Source organism: Chlorocebus sabaeus, chromosome 11 (assembly GCF_047675955.1).
Source record: "Chlorocebus sabaeus isolate Y175 chromosome 11, mChlSab1.0.hap1, whole genome shotgun sequence".
Lineage (NCBI taxonomy): Eukaryota > Metazoa > Chordata > Mammalia > Primates > Cercopithecidae > Chlorocebus > Chlorocebus sabaeus.
The window spans coordinates 9,519,107-9,542,305 of record NC_132914.1 but is presented as its reverse complement, the minus strand read 5'-3'; the positions used below and the strand labels follow the sequence as shown (position 1 = coordinate 9,542,305).

The following is a 23,199-nucleotide window of genomic DNA, read 5'->3' as shown; positions in this document are numbered from 1 at the left end:
TCACCAATCATTGAATGTGGTGCCATTTGTCCATTTCCAAGAATCTCCTTGTTTCCTGCTTAGTCCAATCCAGTGCATATCAGTTCCTGCATACCTCTTCAAAAATTCCTTTCACAAAGCAAAGGGAATCAGCGATTACTTAATAGGTTACAGCACATTGCTGAACATGCTTCCCACCCCAATTATTCTATCTTTTAGGATTCACATTGTAATTTGTCTTCCCTGATGCTTCTGTAACAACATACGGCACAGATGTTGATATTTGGGTTAGTTTTATCAGAATGATTTTCATTTTGTTTTTTTGCATCTTAGGTATCTCCAAATAGTTGGGCTACAATCAAGTCATTGACACTCCGAGCTACACTCTGATTATCTTTAAAGGTAACCCCCATGTCTCAAGTGAGAAATTAATGAGAAAACCATATTTAACTTTATTTCCTTCAAGTTCAAATTCCTAAACCATTCATATGTTCTAGTCACAGAGTGAATGACATAGGCTATAAGTTAATTAGATGTTAAATTTGCCTAGATGACAATATAGGACCTAAGCAGGTTCTATGAGATCTGATACAGCATCATCTTCAAGGATGATAGAGAACTAATGCTTATATATAATTTTGTGTGTGCACAGGCACTTTTCCTAAAATCATAAAAAAGGGATGCAGGGGGAGTAGTTTAATGGAAAGTAGAAATACTATGAGAATAGGAAAATCCAGTGATAAAACGCTTTGATTAGATACTACAGTATGAATGCCAGTGATACTGTATTTTTTTATATAATCAGAGATAAAACTAACTTCTATATGAATATAATTTACTGCAATGAAATCTATTAAGTGATGGGTTTAGTCACTCCTCTATTGGATTTTTGCTATTAAGTGACAAACCTTTTCATTAGCTTTTTGTTCTTTTAACTTTTGTTTTAGGTTCTGGGGTATATGTGAAGGTTTGTTACATAGGTGGACTTGTGTCACTAAGGTTTGTTTTACAGATTATTTCATCACTCAAGTATTAAGCCCATTAACCAATAGTTATATCTGTCATATCTGCCATCACATGGTTCTGGGTTATTTATGGCAGTGTGCTAATTGAGATCAATAGGAGAGAACTGGAAAGTTTTTTATGTACATCATTTACATAGGCACTGAACAAACTTCTGTCTTAAATGAACAATTAACTAATTAAAAGTGAGTCTTACCCAATCCAAATAGAAACTGTCAGTACTAACTTTAGATCAAAAATAAAAGTGGACAGACTGATTAGTTTAGAAAAGACATTTAAAAATTAACTCATCCATAACAAAAGAATCATAACTCAATCACGTAAACACCACTGCAACCACTGTAGTTCTGCTTTTAGCTCTTTGAGGAATTGCCACACTGCTTTCCACAATGGCGGAACTTATTTTCACTCACACCAAGAGTGTGTAAGTGTTCTTTCTCTGTAACCTCGCCAGCATCTATAGTTTGGGACTGTTTAATAATATCCATTCTGACTGGTGTGAGATGATATCTCATTGTGGTTTTGATTTGCATTTCTCTAACGATCAGTGATGTTGAGCTTTTTTTCCTATGTTTGTTGGTGGCATGTATGTCTTCTTTTAAAAAGTGTCTGTTTATGTCCTTTGACCACTTTTAACAGGGTTGTTTTCCTCTTGTAAATTTAAGTTCCTTATAGATGCTGATATTAGACTTTCAGCAGATGCCGAGCTTGCAAAAGTTTTCTCCCATTCTGTAGTTTGGCTGTTTACTGTGCTAATAGTTTCTTTTGCTGTGCAGAAACTCTTAAGTTTAATTAGATACCATTTGTCAATTTTTGCATTGTTTTTTAATCATTGCTTTTGTTGTCTTTAATCATGAAATTTGCCTGTTTCAATGTCCAGGATGGTATGGCCTAGGTTTTCTTCTAAACTTTTTATAGTTTGGGGTTTTGCATTTAGGTCTTTTATCCATCCTGATTTGATTTTTGTGTATGGTATAAGGAAGGAGTCTTGCTTCAATCTTTTGCATATAGCTAGCCAGTTATTCCAGCACAATTGATTAAATACGGAGTTCTTTTTCTATTGCTTCTTTTTGTCAGCTTTGTCAAATATCAGATGGTCACAGGTGTGTGGCCTTATTTCTGGGCTCTCTATTCTGTTCCATTGGTCTATGTGCCTGTTTTTGTACCTGTACCATGCTGTTTTGGTTACTGTAGCCCTGTAGTGTAGTTTGCAGCCAGGTAACATGATGCTTCTAGCTTTATTCTTTTTGCTTAGCCTTGGCTATTTGGGCTCTTTAATGATTCCATATGAATTTTAAAATAATTTTTTCTTTCTAGTTATGTGAAGAATGTCATTAGTAGTTTGATAGGAATAGCATTGGATTTCTGTCATTTCAGCCAGTTCAGCCTGGTTAAGAACTCTTGTTGGAGAACTGGTGCAGTTGTTTGGAGAACATATGACACTCTGGCTATTTCAGTTACTGTAGTTCTTGCATTAATTCTCTCTCATCACCGCATGTGGGTATTACTTTACCTGCAGTGTATATTTAGTACAGTCAATAGACCTCTTTTCTGTATGTTTTCACCGGGCTGAAACTTTGGGCAGGGTCTTTATTTAAAGGTGACTTGTCTTTGGTTTTAGAGGGGTTGTATTAGTGAGACATTCTTGGTGTTGAAGCTTTGAGGTGTGATCCAGTAGGTGGCGCTTGGACATATTTGTCAGTTGGGAGACTCTTGGATTGTGTGGCTCCCTTATGTTTCCTCACAGTTGCAGCTCTGTTCCCTGTCAATGTCCTGAAAATGTGGGTTTCTCTCCCTCTTGAGTGCTGGCTGTAGATTGCGGCTTGGCACTCTTAGGCTGCCTACTGCAGCTCTTGGGTTATCAAAGTGTTTGTTTCTTCCCCAACTTGGAGGCAGCAATGGAAGAGACCTTAGTAGTGGTTAAGGCCAATGGTCTTTGGCTTTTCTCCTGGGAGCTTCACTCCAGAGAGATGCAAGTAATCAATCATTCAGTGCAATCAGCCCAGGATGGAGGGTCTGTGCTGTGGACCCAAGCTGGGGGTTCCATGTCTGGTGATGAGCAAGGTGGGCGGGCAGAGCCTGTGGAGACGGACTGGCCTCCTCTCCTGCAACTTGTTGGAGATGTGGATGAGAGACTTAGGGTCTTGGCTCCTTCATTAGTCTGAGGGCAGCAAGGGCAGTTCCAGTGCAGAGGCAGTGGCAGAGAGGTTTTCAGTTGCCTCTGGAGGCTCTGTCTAGGACATTCCAGACCTGCTACTGACTCAATAGCTCTTGCAAGGGAGGGCTGGAGGCCCAGGCCTGGAGGACCCTCCTGGTGAGGAGACAAGGAGATGGGCACCCATGTAGCGGTCTGGCCACTGGTATGCTGCCTGCCGTGGTATGCTGGTGGCCATCTGCAGTCCCTATTCACCTCAGATTTTCTAATCCCTGTAGGTACCAACAGTGAAGCCTGCAAAACAGCAAAGAGGGTGGCCTGGCCCTCCCTCTGTGAGCTCTGTGTCAGGGAGGCACACACCTATTACTGGCCCAAACACACCTGTAGGAGACAGCTAAAGACCCTGGTTGGAGATCCTGCAAAGTGAGGAGGACGGGATTGGGTACCCACTTACAAGAGCAGTCTGGCCACTTTTTTGTAGAGCAGCTGTGCTGTGCCGGGGTGCCACTTCTGCCCCTGGTCAACGTGGATTCTCCAAACCCTGAAGGTTGGATGGCTAAGTCACCTAAACAGCAAAGATAGTGGCCCCCATCTCCCTCTAGGAGCTGTTTCAGGGAGGTGCAATGCTGTTATTGATGGCTGGCTAGAACTCCAAGCCAGCGGGTCCTATCCTGTGAGTTGCCATGGAAGAGGGTCCTAGAGAATGTCATTGCTGAGCCCCCTGGATTCAGCTCCTTTACTAGGGACGTGTCAGGGGGTCTGACCTCCCTCTTGGCTGGAGTTGCAACTACTTTTGCTGGGAAGCCTGGAAAGCCTGGCTATCTAAGGCTCCCGGGTCTCTGCATGTGCCTGAGCAGCTGCTCTCCTGAGGCTCCGCTTAGCTGTGTGTGTCAGACTGAAGGCCCCGGTGGAGCTGGTTCACAAGGGGATCTCCCGACCTGAGGGTTGCAAAGATCCATGGGAGCAGCATGGGTTCCAGGGGGTTGCACATTCACTTACAACTTCCCTGGGCAAGGGGAGGTTCCCCTGGCTCCATGTCACTCCCAGGTTGGCCATCGACCTGCCTTGCTTTTCTCCATTGTCCATGGATTGAGGTGTTTCCTTGATTAGCTCCATTGTGTGTACCCTGGATGTTTCAGTTCAAAGTGCTGTATTTACTCACACCTTCAGTTCCTCTCTGTGAGAGCCTTGCACACCAGCTACTTCTAGTTAGCCATCTTGGCCACTCCCCAACCCCCAGCTATTCTTTAAAAACTAATCTATTTTCTTACTTTGTGTCCCGAGAGTCCACATGTCTCCTTCTTTGCCCTCTTTACTTCCATTAATTCACTTGCTTCTTCAAAGGGCACATATTTCCTTCATATCTTTGTCTCTAAATTCCAAGAGCTGTATTTTTTTATTTTAATTTTTTCTGTCTATGCTTGGTAGAATGCAAATTGAAAAGGGTTAAAAAATAATCGACTTAATAATCTAAGAACATTTAATGAAGACATTTAGGTACATAAATAGTATGCATTGTGGTAAAGGACATGGCATTACTAGTCATCTTGCCTGGGTTCAAATCCCAGTTCAAAAACTTATAGCTGTATCGTTGACTGGGTTATATAACATTTCTGTGACTGACTTTCCTCATCTTTAAAGCAGGAAGAGTTACATAACTCCTTCATGGGTGTTAGTAGACTATATGAGTTTTTATAGTTTCAGTGCTTAGAACACTGTTTAGCACATATTGTCATATACAGTTGACTCAATGTGGCAGTTAGGGGCACTGACTCCCTGTATCATCAAAAGACTGTATATAACTTTTGACTCCTCAAAAGTTAACCATGCTGGGCAACAGTAGCTCATGCTAATTCTAGCACTTTGGGAAGCTGAGGCAGTAGGATTGCTTGATCCCAGTTTGAGACCAGCCTGGGCAACATAGTGAGACCTCATCTCTACAAAAAATAAACAAAATTAGCCAGGCAAGGTGGTGTACACCTGTAGTCCTAGCTACTCAGGAGGCTGAGGTGGGAGGATTGCTTGAGCTGAGGAGTTCAAGACTGCAGTGAGCTGAGATTGCCCCACTGCACTACAGCCTAGATGACAGAATGAGAACCCTGTCTTAAAAACAAACAAACAAAAAACAAAAACAGAAAACTTAGCCACTAGTAGCCTACTGTTGACTGGAAGTCTTACCGATAACATAAAAGTAAATTGACACATATTTTTATGTTATTTGAATTATATGCTGTATTCTTACCATAAAGGAATCTAGAGAAAACAAGATGTTATTAAGAAAATCGGGCTGGGCACGGTGGCTCACGCCTGTAATCCCAGCATTTTGGGAGGCCGAGGCAGGCAGATCGCAAGGTCAGGAGATCGAGACCATTCTGGCTAACATGGTGAAACCCCGTCTGTACTAAAAATACAAAAAATTAGCCGGGCGTGGTGGCGGACGCCTGTAGTCCCAGCTACTTGGGAGGCTGAGGCAGGAGAATGGCATGAACCCGGGAGGCGGAGCTTGCAGTGAGCCGAGATTGCGCCACTGTACTCCAGGCTGGGCAACAGAGCGAGACCCCATCTCAAAAAAAAAAAAAAAAAAAAAGAAATTCATAAGAAAGAGAAAATATATTTACTATTCATTAAGTGAAGGTGAGGCATCATAAACATCTTCATCCTCGTTTTCATATTGAGTAGGCTGAGGAGGGGGAGGAAGAGGAGTGGTTGCGCTTGCTGTCCTCTCAAGGGTGGCAGAGGGAAGAAAATCCATGCATAAGTGAACCCACACCGTTCAAACCTATGTTGTTCCGGGATCAATAGTATTATAGTATTAGCTATTATTGTTTTTATTATGTTTTTATACAAACAATCTCTGAAATTACTGAAGACTTTTCTCTTTTCTTACCATATCTTTTTGTGTATCAATCTGAGCAAGTTCTGATTTCTGCAAACTGCAAAATATTTTACTGGCTGTCCAATTTCTGGTATCATCAGAAAAATAGAAACACTTGTCTCTCACTGCAAGCCAGTCCCCTGAACATGCCACACGTTTATCACATGTTGGCCATTTGACTGAAAAAAAGAAAGAAATGATCAGATAAAGCACAAGTTAAAAACTGTTTCTACTCATTCTGTGTATTAATTTTACTTTTTGCTCCCGTGGTTTGAGGCCTGTAAGTTAGCTTCACCCCTAGAATGAGGATGAATTAATTTCCCCTGTCTGTAAGCAAGATCATTTAGTGATCAAGCAATACATATTTTATCTATTTTCCTGGTTTCTATTTTGAGAAATGGAACCACTAGCTTCTCATAATCTGTACTGACATCCTGGCAAAAACAATGCACACAATTTAGCTATAAGTTATGCAATCAAGGTAGATTGGAGATCTGCATGTAATTTATGCTTCAAAGGTTATGATAAGAAATGGAGGCTTTCCTTTACCTATGAAAATACCCAAGCTAGGAAAGTGAAATTTGCCATAAAGGACAGCACATAAGTGAAACATAAGAATTAGTGAAACAGTTGTTTCATTTCATTAACATCCAGTGCTGAAGAATATGGAATAATAATGAAAAGCACATTGTTTGGAGATTTACTGTCTCACGGTTTTATTTAGGTGCTAAGTATTTAGAATAAGACAAGTCCATGCATTCCACATGTTTGAATAAATTCATGTAAGTAGTAAAGAGTCAAGTAAATGCTCAAATGTAGGCAGATTCCAAAGGCTGCACTCCCTACTTCGTCATGAGTTATTATTATTGCTTATTGTAGTGCTCAGAAGTGGATACATGCTATTACACAGCATATACAATATAACGTGTTTCAACTCTATCTCTCTCTGCTCTTTTTTTTAATTTAAACTTTAAGTTCTGGGATAAATATGAATAATGTGCAGGTTTGTTACAAAGGTATACATGTGCCATGGTGGTTTGCTGCACCTATCAACCCGTCATCTAGGTTTTAAGCCCCACATGCATTAGATATTTGTCCTAATGATCTAGCTCCCCTTGCCCCCTACCCCCTGACAGGCCCCAGTGTGTGATGCTCACCTCCCTGTGTCCATGAATTCTCATTGTTCAACTCCCACTTATGAGTGAGAACATGCGGTGTTTGGTTTTCTGTTCCTGTGTTAGTCTGCTGAAGATGATGGCTTCCAGCTTCATCCATGTCCCTGCAAAGGACATGAACTCATTCTCTTTTATGGCTGCATAGCGTTCCATGGTGTATATGTGCCACATTTTCTTTATCCAGTCTATCATTGATGCGCATTTGACTTGGTTCCATGTCTTTGCTATTGTAAATACTGCTGAAGTAAACATATGTGTGTGTGTGTCTTTGTAGCAGAATGATTTATAATCCTTTGGATATATACCCAGTAATGGGATTGCTGGGTCAAATGGTATTTCTGGTTCTATAACCTTGAGGAATCACCACGCTGTCTTCCACGATGGTTGAACTAATTTACAGTCCCAACAGTGTAAGTGTTCTTATTTCTCCACTGTCTTGCCAACATCTGTTGTTTCCTAACTTGTTAATAATCACCATTCTGACTGGTCTGAGATGGTATCTCATGTGGTTTTGATTTCATTTCTCTACTGACCAGTGATGATGAGCTTTTTTTCATATGTTTACTGGACACGTAAATGTCTTATTTTGTCTTTCTGCTCTTTTTAATCAGTGAATAAATGATATAAAAACTTCTTACAGAAACTCTTGTCTATATTTAACTTCCACATGTTTAGACAGCAATAACATTAACCTTTAAGAGTACACTGACAGAAAAGACTATAAACAAGAAAACTATAAGTATTCTTGAGAATGACTGAAACCAGACCCATCCACATCAAACAAAACCAACCACACCAAACCAAACCAAAACAAAACAAAACAAACAGTGCTACCTAGCCAAATTTAAGTGCTAAATTAAGCATAGCATGCACATGGAAAATTAAGTGCTGGAGACTATTTGGCCATGGCTCAGGAATTAAATTCTACCTTTGGATCCTTTTTACAAAATAAATCCATAGTAGCTAGAGGAAATGTAACAACTTCATTTTTACACATATTGCAACTTTAGTGAGCCAGTCTGGCAACAGGGCACATATGACATTATTTCATTGTTTTTCATGAAACAATATGACAGTAAAGGATTTCAGAACCAAAATATGTCACTCTGGCATATAAACTCTTTGGAGTTAAAGACGCTTTTAAAACAGCAGATGCAAGACAAAACACTCTGAGTTTTCTTCTTTTTCTTATAAGCAGGAGATAAAATACCTACGTGGAAGATGTCCTCTCTATACCAGAGGGAAAGTAACATTCTTATAATCAAGGATAGGTAATTGAGGTCAAAGGAAATGTGTACACATAACATTTGTTAGTTTAGCATTTATCTTTCTGGTCACTTTTCCACCCAATTATTTACCCTAGGTCAAGTCCCTTTACCTTGCCACATTTTCATAATTTATTACCCTTTGTTTAATTCAGTATATAAGTGTTCAACTCTAACTGCATCTTTAGGGCTTTTATAAGGAAGATATACATGTCTCATCAAACTTATATTTAGTAAACACATGTGCTTTGTTCTAGTTGATGTGTCTTGTGCCAATTTCATTCTGAGGCCCAGTAGAAAAACCCTCAGAGGGTAGAGGTAAAATTCTGCCTCCCAAGTAATAGAAATAAATAAATGTTTTATGGAATAACTCTAAGTGACATAACTTACTCTTGATTAAAAAGAAATTAAAGGAATGCTACAACTATGGAGGTAGAGCTGCATGGTTTTTAAAATTTTTCAAGCATTGAAGTTACACAGACAAGCTTTTCTATCCCAGGTCTGGAATGAATTATTTGTGAGAGGCAACGTAATCATTCTGTCAGGCTCCGAAAGGCCCTGGTGTGGATGTTCCCCTCCCTATGTCCACGTATTCTCACTGCTCAATTCCAATTTATGAGTGAGAACATGTGGTGTTTGGTTTTCTGTTCCTGTGTTAGTTTGCTGAAGATGATGGCTTCCAGCTTCATCCATGTCCCTACAAAGGATATGAACTCATTCTCTTTTATGGCTGCATAGTGTTCCATGTTGTGTATGTGCCACATTTTCTTTATCCAGTCTATCATTGATGTGCATTTGACTTGGTTCCAAGACTTTGCTATTGTAAATACTGCTACAGTAAACATATGTGTGTGTGTGTCTATATAGTAGAATGATTTATAAACCTTTGGGTATATACCTAGTAATGGGATTGCTGGGTCAAATGGTGTTTCTGGTCCTCAATCCTTTAGGAATCGCCACACTGTCTTCCACGATGGTTGAACTAATTTACAGTCCCACCAGCAGTGTAAAAGTGTTCCTGTTTCTCCACTGCCTTGCCAGCATCTCTTGTTTCCTGACTTGTAAATAATCACCATTCTGACTGGCCCGAGATGGTGTCTATGTGGTTTTGAATTGCTCTTTTCTACTGCCCAGTGATGCTGAGCTTTTTTCATATGTTTACTGGGCACATAAATACCTTCTTTTGTCTGTTTGCTCTTTTTAATCAATGAATAAATGAATATAAAAACTTCTTGTAGATACTCTTGTCTGTATTTAACTTCCAGATGTTTAGACAGCAATAACATTAAGCTCTAAGACTACTGACAGAAGAGACCGTAAACAAGAAGACAATCAGTATTGCTGAGAATGACCAAAACCAAACCCATCCACATCAAACCAGACCAAACCAAATCAAACCAAACGAAAACAAACCAAACAGCAGTGCTACTCAGCCAAATGTAAGTGCTAAATTAAGCATAGCATGCATATGGAAAATCAAGTGCTGGGGACTATTTGGACATGGCTCAGGAATTAAATTCTACCTTTGGATGCGTTTCACGAAATAAACCCTTTGTAGCCAGAGGAAATGTAACAACTTCATTTTTACACATATTGCAACTTTCATGAGACAGTCTGGCAACAGGGCACATATGCCATTATTTCGTTGTTTTTTTCACGAAACTTAATATGATAGTAAAGGATTTCAGAACTGAAATATGTCACTCTGGTATACAGACTCTTTGGAGTTAAAGGCACTTTTAAAACAGCAGATGCAAGAGAAAACACTCTAGACTTCCTTCTCTTTCTTATAAGCAGGACCTACATGAAAATATCCTCTTTATACCAGAAGGAAAGGAACATTCTTATAATGAAGGGTTGGGAGTTGAGGCCGAAGAAAATGTGTACAAACAGCATTTGTTAATTTAACATTTATCCTTCTGGTCACTTTTCCACCTAATTAACTACCCTAGATCTAGCCCCTTTGACTTGCCATGTTTTCACAATTCATTACCCTTTGTTTAAATCAGTAGATAAGTGTTCAACTCTTACTGCATCTTTCGGCTTTCATAAGGAAGACATACATGTCACGTCAAACTTATATTAAATAAATGCATGCGCTTTGCTCAAGTTGATGTGTCTTGTGCCAGTTGCATTCTCAGGTCCAGCAAAAACAAAAAGAAAATAAAACAAAACAAAAACCAAAAACCCTGAGAGGGTACAGGTAAAATGTTGCCTCCCGATGCTAATAAATAAATAAATAAATGTTATAGAACAACTATTAGTGACATAACTTTACTCTTGATTAAAAAGAAATTAAAGGAATGCTACAATTATGGAGGTTGAGCTGCACGGCGTTTAAAATTTATCAAGCATTAGAGTTATACAGACAAGTTTTTTGATCCTAGGTCCGGAATGCAGCACTTGTCAGAGACAACTTACTCATTCTGTCAGGCCCTGACAGGCCCCGGTGTGTGATGCTCGCATCCCTGTGTCTATGGGTTCTTATTGTTCAACTCCCACTTATGAGTGAGAACATGTGGTGTTTGGTTTTCTGTTCCTGTGTTAGTTTGCTGAAGATGATGGCTTCTGGTTTCATCCATGTCCCTGCATAGGACATGAACTCATTCTTTTTAATGGCTCCAAAGTGTTCCGTGGTGTTTATTTGCCACATTTTCTTTATTCAGTCTATCATTGATGCGCATTTGACTTGGTTCCAAGTCTTTGCCATTGTAAATTGTGCTGTAGTAGACATATGTGTGCATGTGTCTTTGTAGTAGAACGATTTATAAACCTTTGGGTATACACCCAGTAATGGGATTGGTGGATCAATTGTGTTTCTGGTTCTAGATCCTTGAGGAATTGCCACACAGTCTTCCACGATGGTTGAACTAATTTACACTCCCACCAACAGTGTAAACGTGTTCCTATTTCTCCACAGCCTTGCCAGCATCTGTTGTTTCCTGACTTTTTAATGATCGCCATTCTAACTGGCCTGAGACGGTATCTCATGTGGTTTGGATTTGCACTTCTCTACTGACCAGCGATGATGAGCTTTTTTTCATATGTTTACTGGCCACATAAATGTCTTCTTTTGTCTTTCTGCTCTTTTTAATCAGTGAATAAATGAATATAAAAACTTCTTGTAGAAACTTTTGTCTACATTTAACTTCCAGATGTTTAAACAGCAGTAACATTAAGCTCTAAGACTACACCGACAGAAGAGACTATAAACAAGAAGACAATCAGCATTTTTGAGAATGACCAAAGCCAAACCCATCCACATCAAACCAAACCAAAGGAAAACAAAACAAAACAAACAAAGCAAAACAAACAGCAGTGCTACTTAGCAAAATTTAAGTGCTAAATTAAGCAAACGATGCATACGAAAAATCAAGTGCTGGGTACTATTTGGCCATGGCTCAGGAATTCAATTCTACCTTTGGAACTTTTTCACCAAATAAACCCATAGAACCGAGGAAATTTAACTTCATTTTTACAAATATTGCAACTCCAATGAGACAGTCTTGCCAACAGGTCACATATGCCATTATTTCTTTATTTTTTTTTTCATTTAACTTAATACGATAGTGAAGGAGTTCAGAACATGATGCCCCGAAATACGTCAGTCTGGCATATAGACTCTTTTGAGTTAAAGGCACTTTTAAAACAGCAGATGAAAGAGAAAACACTCTGAACTTCCTTCTTTTTCTTATAAGCAGGAGATAAAATACCTACGTGGAAGATGTCCTCTCTATACCAGAGGGAAAGGAACATTCTTATAATCAAGGATTGGTAGTTGAGGCCAAAGGCAATATGTACAAACAACACGTGTTAATTTAACATTTGTCTTTCTGGTCACTTTTCCACGCAAGTCATTACCCTAGATCAAGCCCCTTTGTGTTGCCACATTTTAATAATTTATTACCATTTGTTGAATTCAATATATAAGTGTTCAACTCTACCTGCATCTTAGGCTTTCATAAGGAAGACATGCATGTCACGTCAAACTTGTATTAACTAAACACATGTGCTTTGCTCAAGTTGATGTGTTTTGCGCCAATTTCATTCTCAGGCCCAGCAGAAAAACCCTGAGGGGGTAGAGGTAAAATTTTGCCTCCCAGATAATAGAAATAAATAAATGTTTTATAGAACAAACAATTAGTGACATAACTTACTCTTGACTAAAAAGAAATGAAAGGAATGCTACAATTATGAAGGTCGAGCTGCATGATTTTTAAAATTTATCAAGCATTAGAGTTATACAGCCAAGCTTTTTGATCCTAGGTCTGGAATGTATGATTTGTGAGAAGCAACTTACTTATTGTATCCTGTATTTTTTTTGTCTGTAAATGGATTTTCTTATACCTGTATCCTAGCCTAATGAGGATTAAATACAAAAAGCAGAGTATAGTATATTTAACATTAGCTCACTAATTCACAAACTCTTAAAAAGAAAATTATCTGTAACAAGCCCATAGAACTGATGTTTATGTGGTTTTTTTTTTTTAATATAAATATAGACATTGACCCTCCTAGTTTTAAAACTTAAAACTTAAATTTGTCTTATTTGAGTTCCTTCTTTAGGCATCTGATCTTTAGGCCTTGCAGATAGTAACAGGAAACTGAAAGTCACCAGATCACCACTTCCAAACCACGGACACCTCACCATCATGATTGCCTCACCGACCACCTGTTCCCTGTTGACCGACTCTTCTTCCCTATCCCTCCCTAATTCCTGTTGACCAGGCTTAACATCCTCGTTATCTTTCCCTAATTCTTGTTTTCTCACAAATAGTTGCCTTTCTTTCCTGCTATATGAACCCCTAATTTTAGTCAGTTGGGTAGGCGAATTTGAGACTGATCCCTCATTCTCCCTGTTGACACCACTCAAATAAAAATTCTATTTCCCTGGCAATAGTCATTGTCTCCGGGATTGGCTTTCTGTGCCGTGGGCAATGGGACCTAGACTGAATCCCTGGCATTTCAGTAACATAGTTATTGCTGTTGTCATCTGGTGGTCATCTAAGATTTTAAGATTATTTTTCTTAAGCATCAAGGACTATAAAGTCAAGAACGTAATTCTATTATAAAACCGAGAGTGTTTTGGGGAGAGGCAAGGATTATGGTAAAAACTGTTGAACTGGTAAAAACTTGAGGACAGGTGTCTACAAAACCCTTTAATCACTCTAGATCTGGGAGATTTGGAGTTAAACTTGAAATATACATGGACCTGTCAGGTGTGAAGAACCATAGAAAGTGTATGAATTAAACCACTCACCTATCATAATAATGCAAGCCGCAAAAATAATAATAATCACGAAGCACACACAAAGGCAAATCTTCCAGTTTGGTTTAAAGTTGCAAACTGCAAATTAAATCAACACATATTATAAAATTTCTGAATAAGCACTGGATATTATTACTGGTGTATTCCTCTCCTATAATTGTTAATCAGGAAACCCTCAATCAAGTATACACATCTCAAAATGACAAAGGATAGCAAACCATCACAAAGTACAAGGAAGGTAAGTACCAAAAAATGATTGCTATAGCTGTTCAGCTGGAAAGAGTGGTGAGTGGAGAAATCACTTAGTCTTGGGGGAATGAGGAAAGAAAGGAAAGGTTACTCAAAAGGTAGAAATAGTTTGAATGGGGGATTGTAAGCAAAAAAGCACAAAGATCATCAAAAGGTCCATGATTAGAACAAATGTTTATAACAGATATATAAGGCAGTAGAATTGAAGACAGGAAAGAAAGGAGTCATAAGGTCATGACAGAAGACCTTAAATGAGAGATATATTTTTTCTTTATTCTTTAAGCCATGGAGGAAAGAAACAATGTGTTTCAGCAAGAGAATATTCAAGATAAAAGCAGTAATTTATTTATTTGTGGTAAGCAAAAAAAATTAGAGAGGACTTAGGATTTGACACTCATGGAAATGCTGTGAGGTTAAGAACAAATAATAATTCTATTAATGATAAAGTAATTGTAGCTGATATATCATTAGTAGATGTAGAAACAATCTAGGAAGAATGTGTGTGTGTGTGTGTGTGTGTGTGTACACTCATGCATAGCTTAACAATGAAGAGATATTTTGAGAAATGTGCCTGTAGGTGATTGTGTCATTGTGGGAACATCATAGAATGTACTTACACAAACTTAGACAGTACAGCCTACTAACACCTAGGCTATATATTACAGACTGTTGCTCCTAGACTACAAACCTGGATAGCATGTTATTGTACTAATTACTGCAGACAATTACAACACAATGCTAAATACTTGCATCTGAACATGGAAAAGGTACAGTGAAAATACCACATAAAAATCAAAAATGGTACATCTTTACAGGGCAGCTTCACTGTAATCTCATGGGATGATTGTCATTATGCAATCTGTCATTGACCAAAACATTGTTCTGCGGTGCATGACTATATGTGCATATGGCACATATGTGCATAAACACAGATTATATATACATATATGTATGCATGCCTATATGCATATATATGCTTTATATGTATGTAAATATACATGTACATATACAAACATATGTTTAAGTATTAGAAAACAGGACTCGAAGAAAGAAAAATTTAAAAAGAAGTCATAGGCTTTCTCTCTTTCTTCAGAGCTTAAAGCAGCCTTAGTGAATGAAAACTTAGTTATTAGTTTTCATGATCACCCGACAACAGATAATGTGCAACAAAGTAACTTCAAGAAGAGATTGAAAGAAGCCAGATTCTAAGATGTTTACAAAGAGAATGTTTGATAAGAAGAAGAGTTTGGTAATTTATCTTACATCAAGAGAAACAATAGCTAAAGATAGAAAATACAAAATGTGTTGTTTTTTTTTTTCCTCAAGATTAGGGAGAAATGAAGAACAAGGAAGAGGAAAAGACAAAAACCACTGCACAAATTTCAGATACTCGAAAGAGTAATTTATGGGCAAAGCCACGTCTCACACAAATGGTATTGAAACAACTAAGAAAAAAAGACTTTACCGTACTATAACATCATTTTACAAAATGTATTTAAGACATTTCATTGACCTGAACATAAAACTTGAAACCATAAAATTTCTAAAACACATAAAATAAATTGTTTGTGACCATGAGAATTAGTAAAGATGTCTTAGAGAGAGAAGAGAAAGTACAGTGTAAAATTAAAAGAAAATAATAAATTGAATTTAATTGAAATTTAAGTGCAGGGCATGGTGGCTCATGCCTGTAATCCCAGCACTTTGGGAGGCCAAGGCGGGTGGATCACCTGAGGTCAAGAACTTGAGACCAGCCTGGCCAACATGGTGAGAACCCTTCTCTACTAAAAATACAAAAAATTAGCCAGGCATGGAGGCAGGCACCTGTAATCCCAGCTACTCGGGAGGTTGAGGCAAGAGAATACTTGAACCCAGGAGGCGGAGGCTGCAGCGATCAGAATTGTGCTACTGCACTCCAGCCTGGGCAACAGAGTGAGGCTCTGTCTTAAAAAAAAAAAGAAAGAAAGAAAGAAAGAAATTTAAAACTGCCCATTTTAAAATACAATACACTGTTGTGAATATAAATATGCAAGTTACAGACTGGGAGAAAATAGTTGCAATACATGTATGCAACTAGAAAGACTAGTATCGAAAATATTAAAAGGTCTGTAATTTAGAGACATAGTACAAACAACTTGATTTAAAAAATGAACCAAAGTGTTGAACAAATACTTACAAAAAAATACACGCAAGTGACCAATAAGGACATAAAAGATGTTCCATATTATTAGTCACAAGCAAAATGCAAAATAAAACCACAATGGAATATGACTACTTGTCACTTGTATTGTTAAAATGAAAAAGACAGACAGTATCAAGTGTTAGCAGGATATAGACCACCCAAAACACATACACCACTGGTTGAAGTACAAAAATGTATAAGTGTTTTGGAAAACTCTTTAGCAGTTTTTATTTTTAATTAAAATACATGTCCTTCATTCCTGCTCTGGCATGCGATATTTACAATAGATTGGAAGTCATCCCTACCGTTCTTACGGTGACAACAAAAAAAGCTGAAAAAAACTAAATAAAAACAACACTTCTAGTATACCGAAATAGTATTGATTTGTTAAATGTGCACTTTTAAGCAACCTTGTTGAACTCTGGTATTATTTCTAATAGTTTTCTAGTTGATTCTGTTGGTATTTATTTTTATATAATCAAATTATCTGAAAATATTGCAGATACAACTCTTCCATTGCAATCCTTTTCCTTTATAATTCCTTTTGTTTTCTTATATCACTGGCTACCTTTAGCATTGTACTACACTATCGCTAAACAGTAGTAGTTACAGTGAACATTTTTCTTGTTTTTAATCTTAAAAAGAATGTTTAAATTTTCATTATTAAGCACTGTAAAAATGCTGTATGACTTTAACATACAACATTAGCAATTTAAAAAAGAATTTTTCTATTCCTGGTTTATTAAAAGGAACTTATCTCAGACATTGAATGTTGTCAAATGTTTTCTTGTTGTTATCAAATACACTTACTGAATAATCGTGTGGACTTTCAAAAATGTTTAATGGGGTAGCTTGCACTGCTGTTCTGATATCAAAGCACTCCTAAGATAAATCCACTTAAATATGAATTTTTAACTGCTTTGTTGTATATAGTAAATAAATATTTTCTTGGGATTTCTATTTCTAATTTCATAAGAAGATGAGTCTGTTTCTTATTGTCTTGTTCTAACCTTGTTTAGAAATCAAAAATTCTATTAAATTGGGGTAAATTTCTCATTTTGCTATTTTTTGAAGCAAGATGTCCAATACAAAAATTAGCTATTTCTTGAAAGATCAGTAGATCACTCTATTTTAGTTGCCTTTTCAATTTATTTATTTTTAATTTCTATAGTTCTACAATTATTTGTTTATTCTCATTGCATTTTGGTATTTTATATTTTTAGACCTCCCTGTTCTTTTTCTTATATTTATAAATGCATTAATGTTTTAGTTTGCTAGGTCTGCCCTAATACGTTGTCACAAACTGGGCGGCTAAAATTAACAGGAATGCATTGTCATACAGTTCTGGAGACAAGAAGTCTGAAATTAAGATGCTGGTAGGATGGGTTCCTTATGAGTCCTGTAAGGAAAGAATCTGTTCCAGGCTGTTCTCCTCGGCTTGAAGATGGCATTCTCCCTGTAAATGGGTCTGTCTCTAAATTTTCCTTTTTTATGCGAACACCAGTAATATTAAATTAGGGCCCACCCTATTGACCTAATTTTAACATGGTAGAGACACTATCACCAAACCAGGTCACATTCTGAGGTAGAGGGGGTTAGAGCTTCAATATATAAATTTTTAAGACAACAGAGTTTGCCCCATAATGATTGATGAATTATTTCCATAATGTTTTATTAAATTTTAGTATTTGTGGTTTTTGTGATTATTTGTACTTTTTTGACGTTTTAATGTACCTTCTTCTGCAAACTTTTAGACATCTTGTTCTTTAGTCTTTTCTAATAGCCACCATTTGATTTGTTATCCTTCTCATTTCTTCTCTTTTTCATTAACATCTCCTGTTACCTCTATTTTTTATTTTGTATATTTTTATTTCACTCTATTGTGCCAAGATACATGTTTTTTCTTATCTATTTTGTTTGCACACTTTTGAAGTTTCAAAAGGTGTTTGGCTTTTATTAATTTTAGAAGTTGGAATATTATTTCTTCAAATATTTCCTACCCACTATTCTTTTTTTCTCTCTCTCCATTTCAGATTCTTCTTATCTAGAAGGTAGCATTTCTACTTCTATTTTTCATATCTTTCAGCTTTTATTTTATATTTTCTAACTGTTTTCTTTTCTGTCATGTTTATAATAGCGTCTCCTAGGTCTTATTCATTCTTAATCAGCATCCATTCTACTAATTAACTCCTCAAAATGTTCTTTATTTCAAAGATTATATTTCTATAACTATTATTTTCTCTTGGTTTTTATTGCGTTCTTGGCTCTTCTTCATTTTATTTCTTTTCTTTTGGAACATTTTTATTATGCTTTAATTAAATTATCAAAATAGATGTTCTAATGATTCCTGCAGCCCGGTTTTCTCATAATCTTTCAGTAAATCCTTCATATTTTGCCTCTTTTCATTATGCAGTGAGACAAATTTTCTTCCACTTTGTACTCTCTAAATTCTTAAATCTGTTACCCAGACAAGCCTGACTAATTTATTTGGATAAAGGAATGGAATCTTATTTCTTTTTGTAATACTAATGTCCAGTTGTGTAAAATTTAGAATAACTTTAAAAAATTTTCTCATAAAGTTTTCATAGATCAAGAGTTCGTAACTATGACCGATAGTTAGAATATACAAGGAGGTAAATTTAACCTTACCCTAAAGAAACTTCTAACTAGAACGTCCCTAAATTAAAATGGAAAGTCTTCTAAGACTGAGAGATGTTATCACTGAAAACAATCTAGTCTAGGCTGCTAGAAGTGCTATAGCTAGAAATGGCACGGTAGATGAAAAATTTTATTAGGTAGCTACTGAGGTCTCTTCAAACTTTAAGAGTATCAGGCTTACTTATTATTAAGAGAATTATCCCAGTTGTCCTGGGAATGCATACCAGTAAACTTTAACAGAGGTTTCAGCTGGAGTCCGTAACTGATTTCAAGATTTTACTTTTTATCTCTTCACTGTCTTTATCTTAAAGTTTTGGCAGGCTTCCTATTCCAGTCATTTGGCATACAATTCATTTGTTTTCTTTAACATAAACCCTCTGAACTATTGTGAATGGAGGGCGTTTGTATGTGTACCTTGTTTTTATTTATTGGTTTGTTTATGTTTCAATCCACTGAAAACCAACTCCATTGTTAGCCTCAGCTGAATCTTACATTTTTTGAAAAGTTCTTTTCAGTCTCATTAAGTCACAATCATCAAGCCTCCTTCCAGAGTGAAGCATTTGCTTTTTATTCTGTATAAAAGTGTTTAGCAATTTTTTTCCATGAAAGTACGTTTTAAAAACATCCTTATTGAGATATAATACACATACCATAAAATTCTCCCCCAAACCTTCCTACACACAAGCTTATACCCTCTCTTGCAGACGTAAAACTCTACAAACTCTAGGAGGCTTCCACAATCCTCCAGAAGTGCTTCCCCATGCCTCACTTTAGTAGACTTTCAGCGTAAGTAAAGAGTCCACATTTTTAAGCTGTTCTGTATTTTATCTTTCCTTTACTTCCTTCTCATTCACTCTGTAAAACTTACTTGTCCGACGTTTGAAGCCATCAGGTCTGCCATCCCGCAGCTCTGGATTAATCATGGAGAGGTGCTAACTGATGGAGATCAGCAGGAGAGCACTACAAGGTCTTTTATGTACATCACTTACTTAGGCGTTGAGCAAGCTTCAGTCAACAGAGGCTCTTACCCAATCCAAATGAAAAACATTAGTACTAATTCTAGATCAAAGATAAAAGTAGGCAGACTTGTTAGTTTAGGGAAGGAATTTAAAAATTAACTCATCCATAACAAAAGGATCATGAAGTCAATCACATAAACACCGCAACAACCATGCTATGGAAAGTTTCCATCATCTTTCTTTTTTTTCCTTTTGTAATCACTATCTTTCCTGAGCCTGGATCCTGGCAAGCATTATTTGCTTTCTATCAACATAGTTTTTCCTTTCATGACAATTTTTTTTTTTGAGACACGGTCTCACTGTGTTGACCAGGCTGGAGTACAGTGGGGAAAACTTGACCCACTGCAACCTTGACCTCCTTGGCTCAAGCAATCCTCCTGCCCTAGACACCCAAATAGCTGGGACTACAGTCGGGTGCCAATTTTATTTTTTGTGGAGACTAGGTCTCATTATATTGTCCAGACTTGTCTCGAACTCCTGGGCTTAAGTGATCCTCCGGCTTCTGTCACCCAAAGTCCTGGGATTACGGGCGTGAGCCACCTTTCACAGAATTTTAAGAAATTTACACTATATTATATAATATGTGGTGTCTTGTCTCTGGCTTATTTCATTTATAATGCTTTTGAGATTCACTCAAGTTGTTGGGCATGTAAATAGTTCATTCCCTTTTATTTCCTAGTAGTATTCCTATTATACGTTATAACAGAAATTATCTGTTCGATCACCAGTTGATGGACTTTTGTTTCTAGGGTGTGACTATTATGTATGAAACTGCTGTAAACAAGCACTTTCGTGTGGGCATGTTTTCTCTTGGATAAATTCCCAGAAGTTGAATTGCTGTATCATATAAATATGTCTATCTTTATAAAAAGCTGTCAAACTGTTTTTCCAAAGTAAGTGTATGAGATTCAATTTCCTTCAACAATATATGAGAGAGTTCCAGTTACTTCACATCTTCAACACCACGTGTTATTGTCTATCTCTTTTAATGTTAGCTCTTCTAATACATATGTATTGATCTTTCATATGGTTTCAGGGTTTCAGTTTACATTCTTCTAGCGACTAATCATGTTGAGCATATTCCTCACATTGATCATATGTCTTCCTTGGTGACATGTTTGTGCAATACTTTGCCAGTTTTTGATTGGGTTGCCTATTATTAAGTTATGAGTTCTTTTTGAATATTGGATATGAGTCATTCATTGTATATATGTTTTGCAAATGTTCTTTCCCTGTATATGACTTTATTATTTACTTCTTCACACTTTTTTGAAACGTCAAAAGTATTTCTTTTAAAAAAAGTCAAATGTATCATTTTTTCCATAGTGTTTAAGTTTTGTGTCTTCACTGTGAAACTTTTGCCTATCTCAAGGTCACAAAGATTACCCCATTTTTCCCTGACCTTTTTAAACTTTTAGCTCTCATATTTAAGTTTTGGGCTCATTTTGATAAAAACTTTGCATACGGGATACTTCGCATAAAAATCAATGTAAAATTTTCAAAATATGAATCCCAATGTTCCAGGACCATTTGCTGAAAAGATTATCTTTCTTTTTTGAATTACTTTGTCACTTTTCTGAAAATTCAGTCTCCTTTAATTAGTACTCAGCAATGTTTTAGAGTTTTTAGTGTACAACTTTTGCATGTACATCATCAATTTTATCCCCATGTATTTTATATTTTTGATATCAATGCAAATGGTATTACAGACTGAACTTAAATTTTCAATTGTCTGGCTGGACACACTGACTCATGCCTGTAATCCCAGCACTTTCAGAGGCCAAAGCGGGCGGATCACGAAGTCAGGAGATCAAGACCATCCTGGCTAACATGGCAAAATCCCATCTCTACTACCAAAAAAAAAAAAAAAATTAGCCCAATGTGGTGGTGGGCACCTGTAGTCCCAGCTACTCGGGAGGCTGAGGCAGGAGAATACTGTGAAATCGGGAGGAGGAGCTTGCAGTGAGCCGAGATCATGCCACTCCAGCCTGGGTAATAGAGCGAGACTCCATCTCAAAAAAAAAAAAAAAAAAAAAAATTCCAATTGTCTGTTGTTAGGATGTAGGAAGGTAATTTATTTTTCTTTATTGATTTTGCATCTTCAGACTTTGCTGAACTATTCACTTATTTGTTCTATTATCTGTTTTTTAGATTCCTTAGGATTTCCTGCAGAGGTGTTTACGCCACGGTGAATAAAGGCCATTTTACTTCTTTTCTAATAAGCATTTCTTTTCTTTCTTTTTCGTGCCTTATTTTACTGCTAGCATCAGCATAAATGTCGAATAAAAGGGGGAGATTTCCTATTCCTGCAATGTCTCCAGTCTTAGTTCGAGAAAACCATTATCTTCTCTGTAAGGTACACTAGGTGTAGGGTTTTGAAGACGCTGTTTATCGGCTTGAGAAAGTTTCCTTCTATTCTTAGTTTACTGATCTGGCTAGATGTTTATCCAGCTTTGAACTGGATAAAAGTTGATGTTTCCAAAACACTAGGTATTGTTTCCATTAATTTTCTCTTTCAGTTTTCTCATTTTTATTTCATTGTTTTCACTTCACTCTTTTTTACATTAGGTTTAGTTCTCTCTTGTTTTTCTTTATAAATATAGAAGCCTAGATTAACTTAAGGCTTTTCTTCATTTCTAATATTAGCATTGCATTGCTCTCCATTTCCTCCTATGCGCTCTTTTAGCTTCATCCCACAAAACAAGGTTGCGTTCACATTTACATTCAGTTCAAAATATTTCATAATTTTCCTTGTAATTTCTTTTTTTTCCTATGCATTAATTTGGGGTCTGTTTTTACATTCTAAATATATGGGGATTTTCCAGACACAAGGTGGGTTACCAGTTCCTAGTTTGATTCTGTTGTGATTAAAGGAATACTTTCATTTTTTAAATTCTTCGACATTTGTTTCATCTTTTTTGTGACCCAGGCATGGTCTGTCTTGAATTTTTTGCAAGAACTTGATAAAAGAAGTAAACTCTGTTATTGTTGGATGGCTATTTCATAAGTATTAATGAAAGTTTGGTTAATAGTGTTGTTCAGCCTTCTTCTATAACTTACTCTCTAATTATTCTATCAATAACTGGCAGAAGGTGGTTGAAATTCCCAATTATAATTGTGTTTGTCTACCTCTCCTTTCAATTCAGTTTTTGTTTCTTGTATTTTAAATCTCTCTTATTAGATGCACACACAACTGTGATTATGTTCTCTTGATGAATTGACCTATTTATCATTAAGAAATGTGCTTCTTTATCCATAGTAATGTGCCTTCTATGGAAGTCTACTTTATCTTCTAGTAGATATAGCCACTCCAGTTTTTTACTATATATATTTTATATAGTAAATATACT

General features: G+C 36.8%; 1 protein-coding gene across 1 annotated transcript; it reads right to left on the bottom strand.

The window, feature by feature from the left end:
- On the bottom strand, window positions 1-19,793 carry CLEC2A (C-type lectin domain family 2 member A). The gene is made up of 4 exons (XM_037995123.2): window positions 19,699-19,793; window positions 13,733-13,819; window positions 6,045-6,211; window positions 1-108 (listed from the first exon to the last, which is right to left on the bottom strand). The coding sequence occupies exons 1-4, from the start codon at window positions 19,751-19,753 to the stop codon at window positions 1-3; spliced, it is 417 nt and encodes a 138-aa protein (XP_037851051.2). The 5' UTR covers window positions 19,754-19,793.
- Between the last annotated feature and the right edge of the window lie 3,406 nt (window positions 19,794-23,199).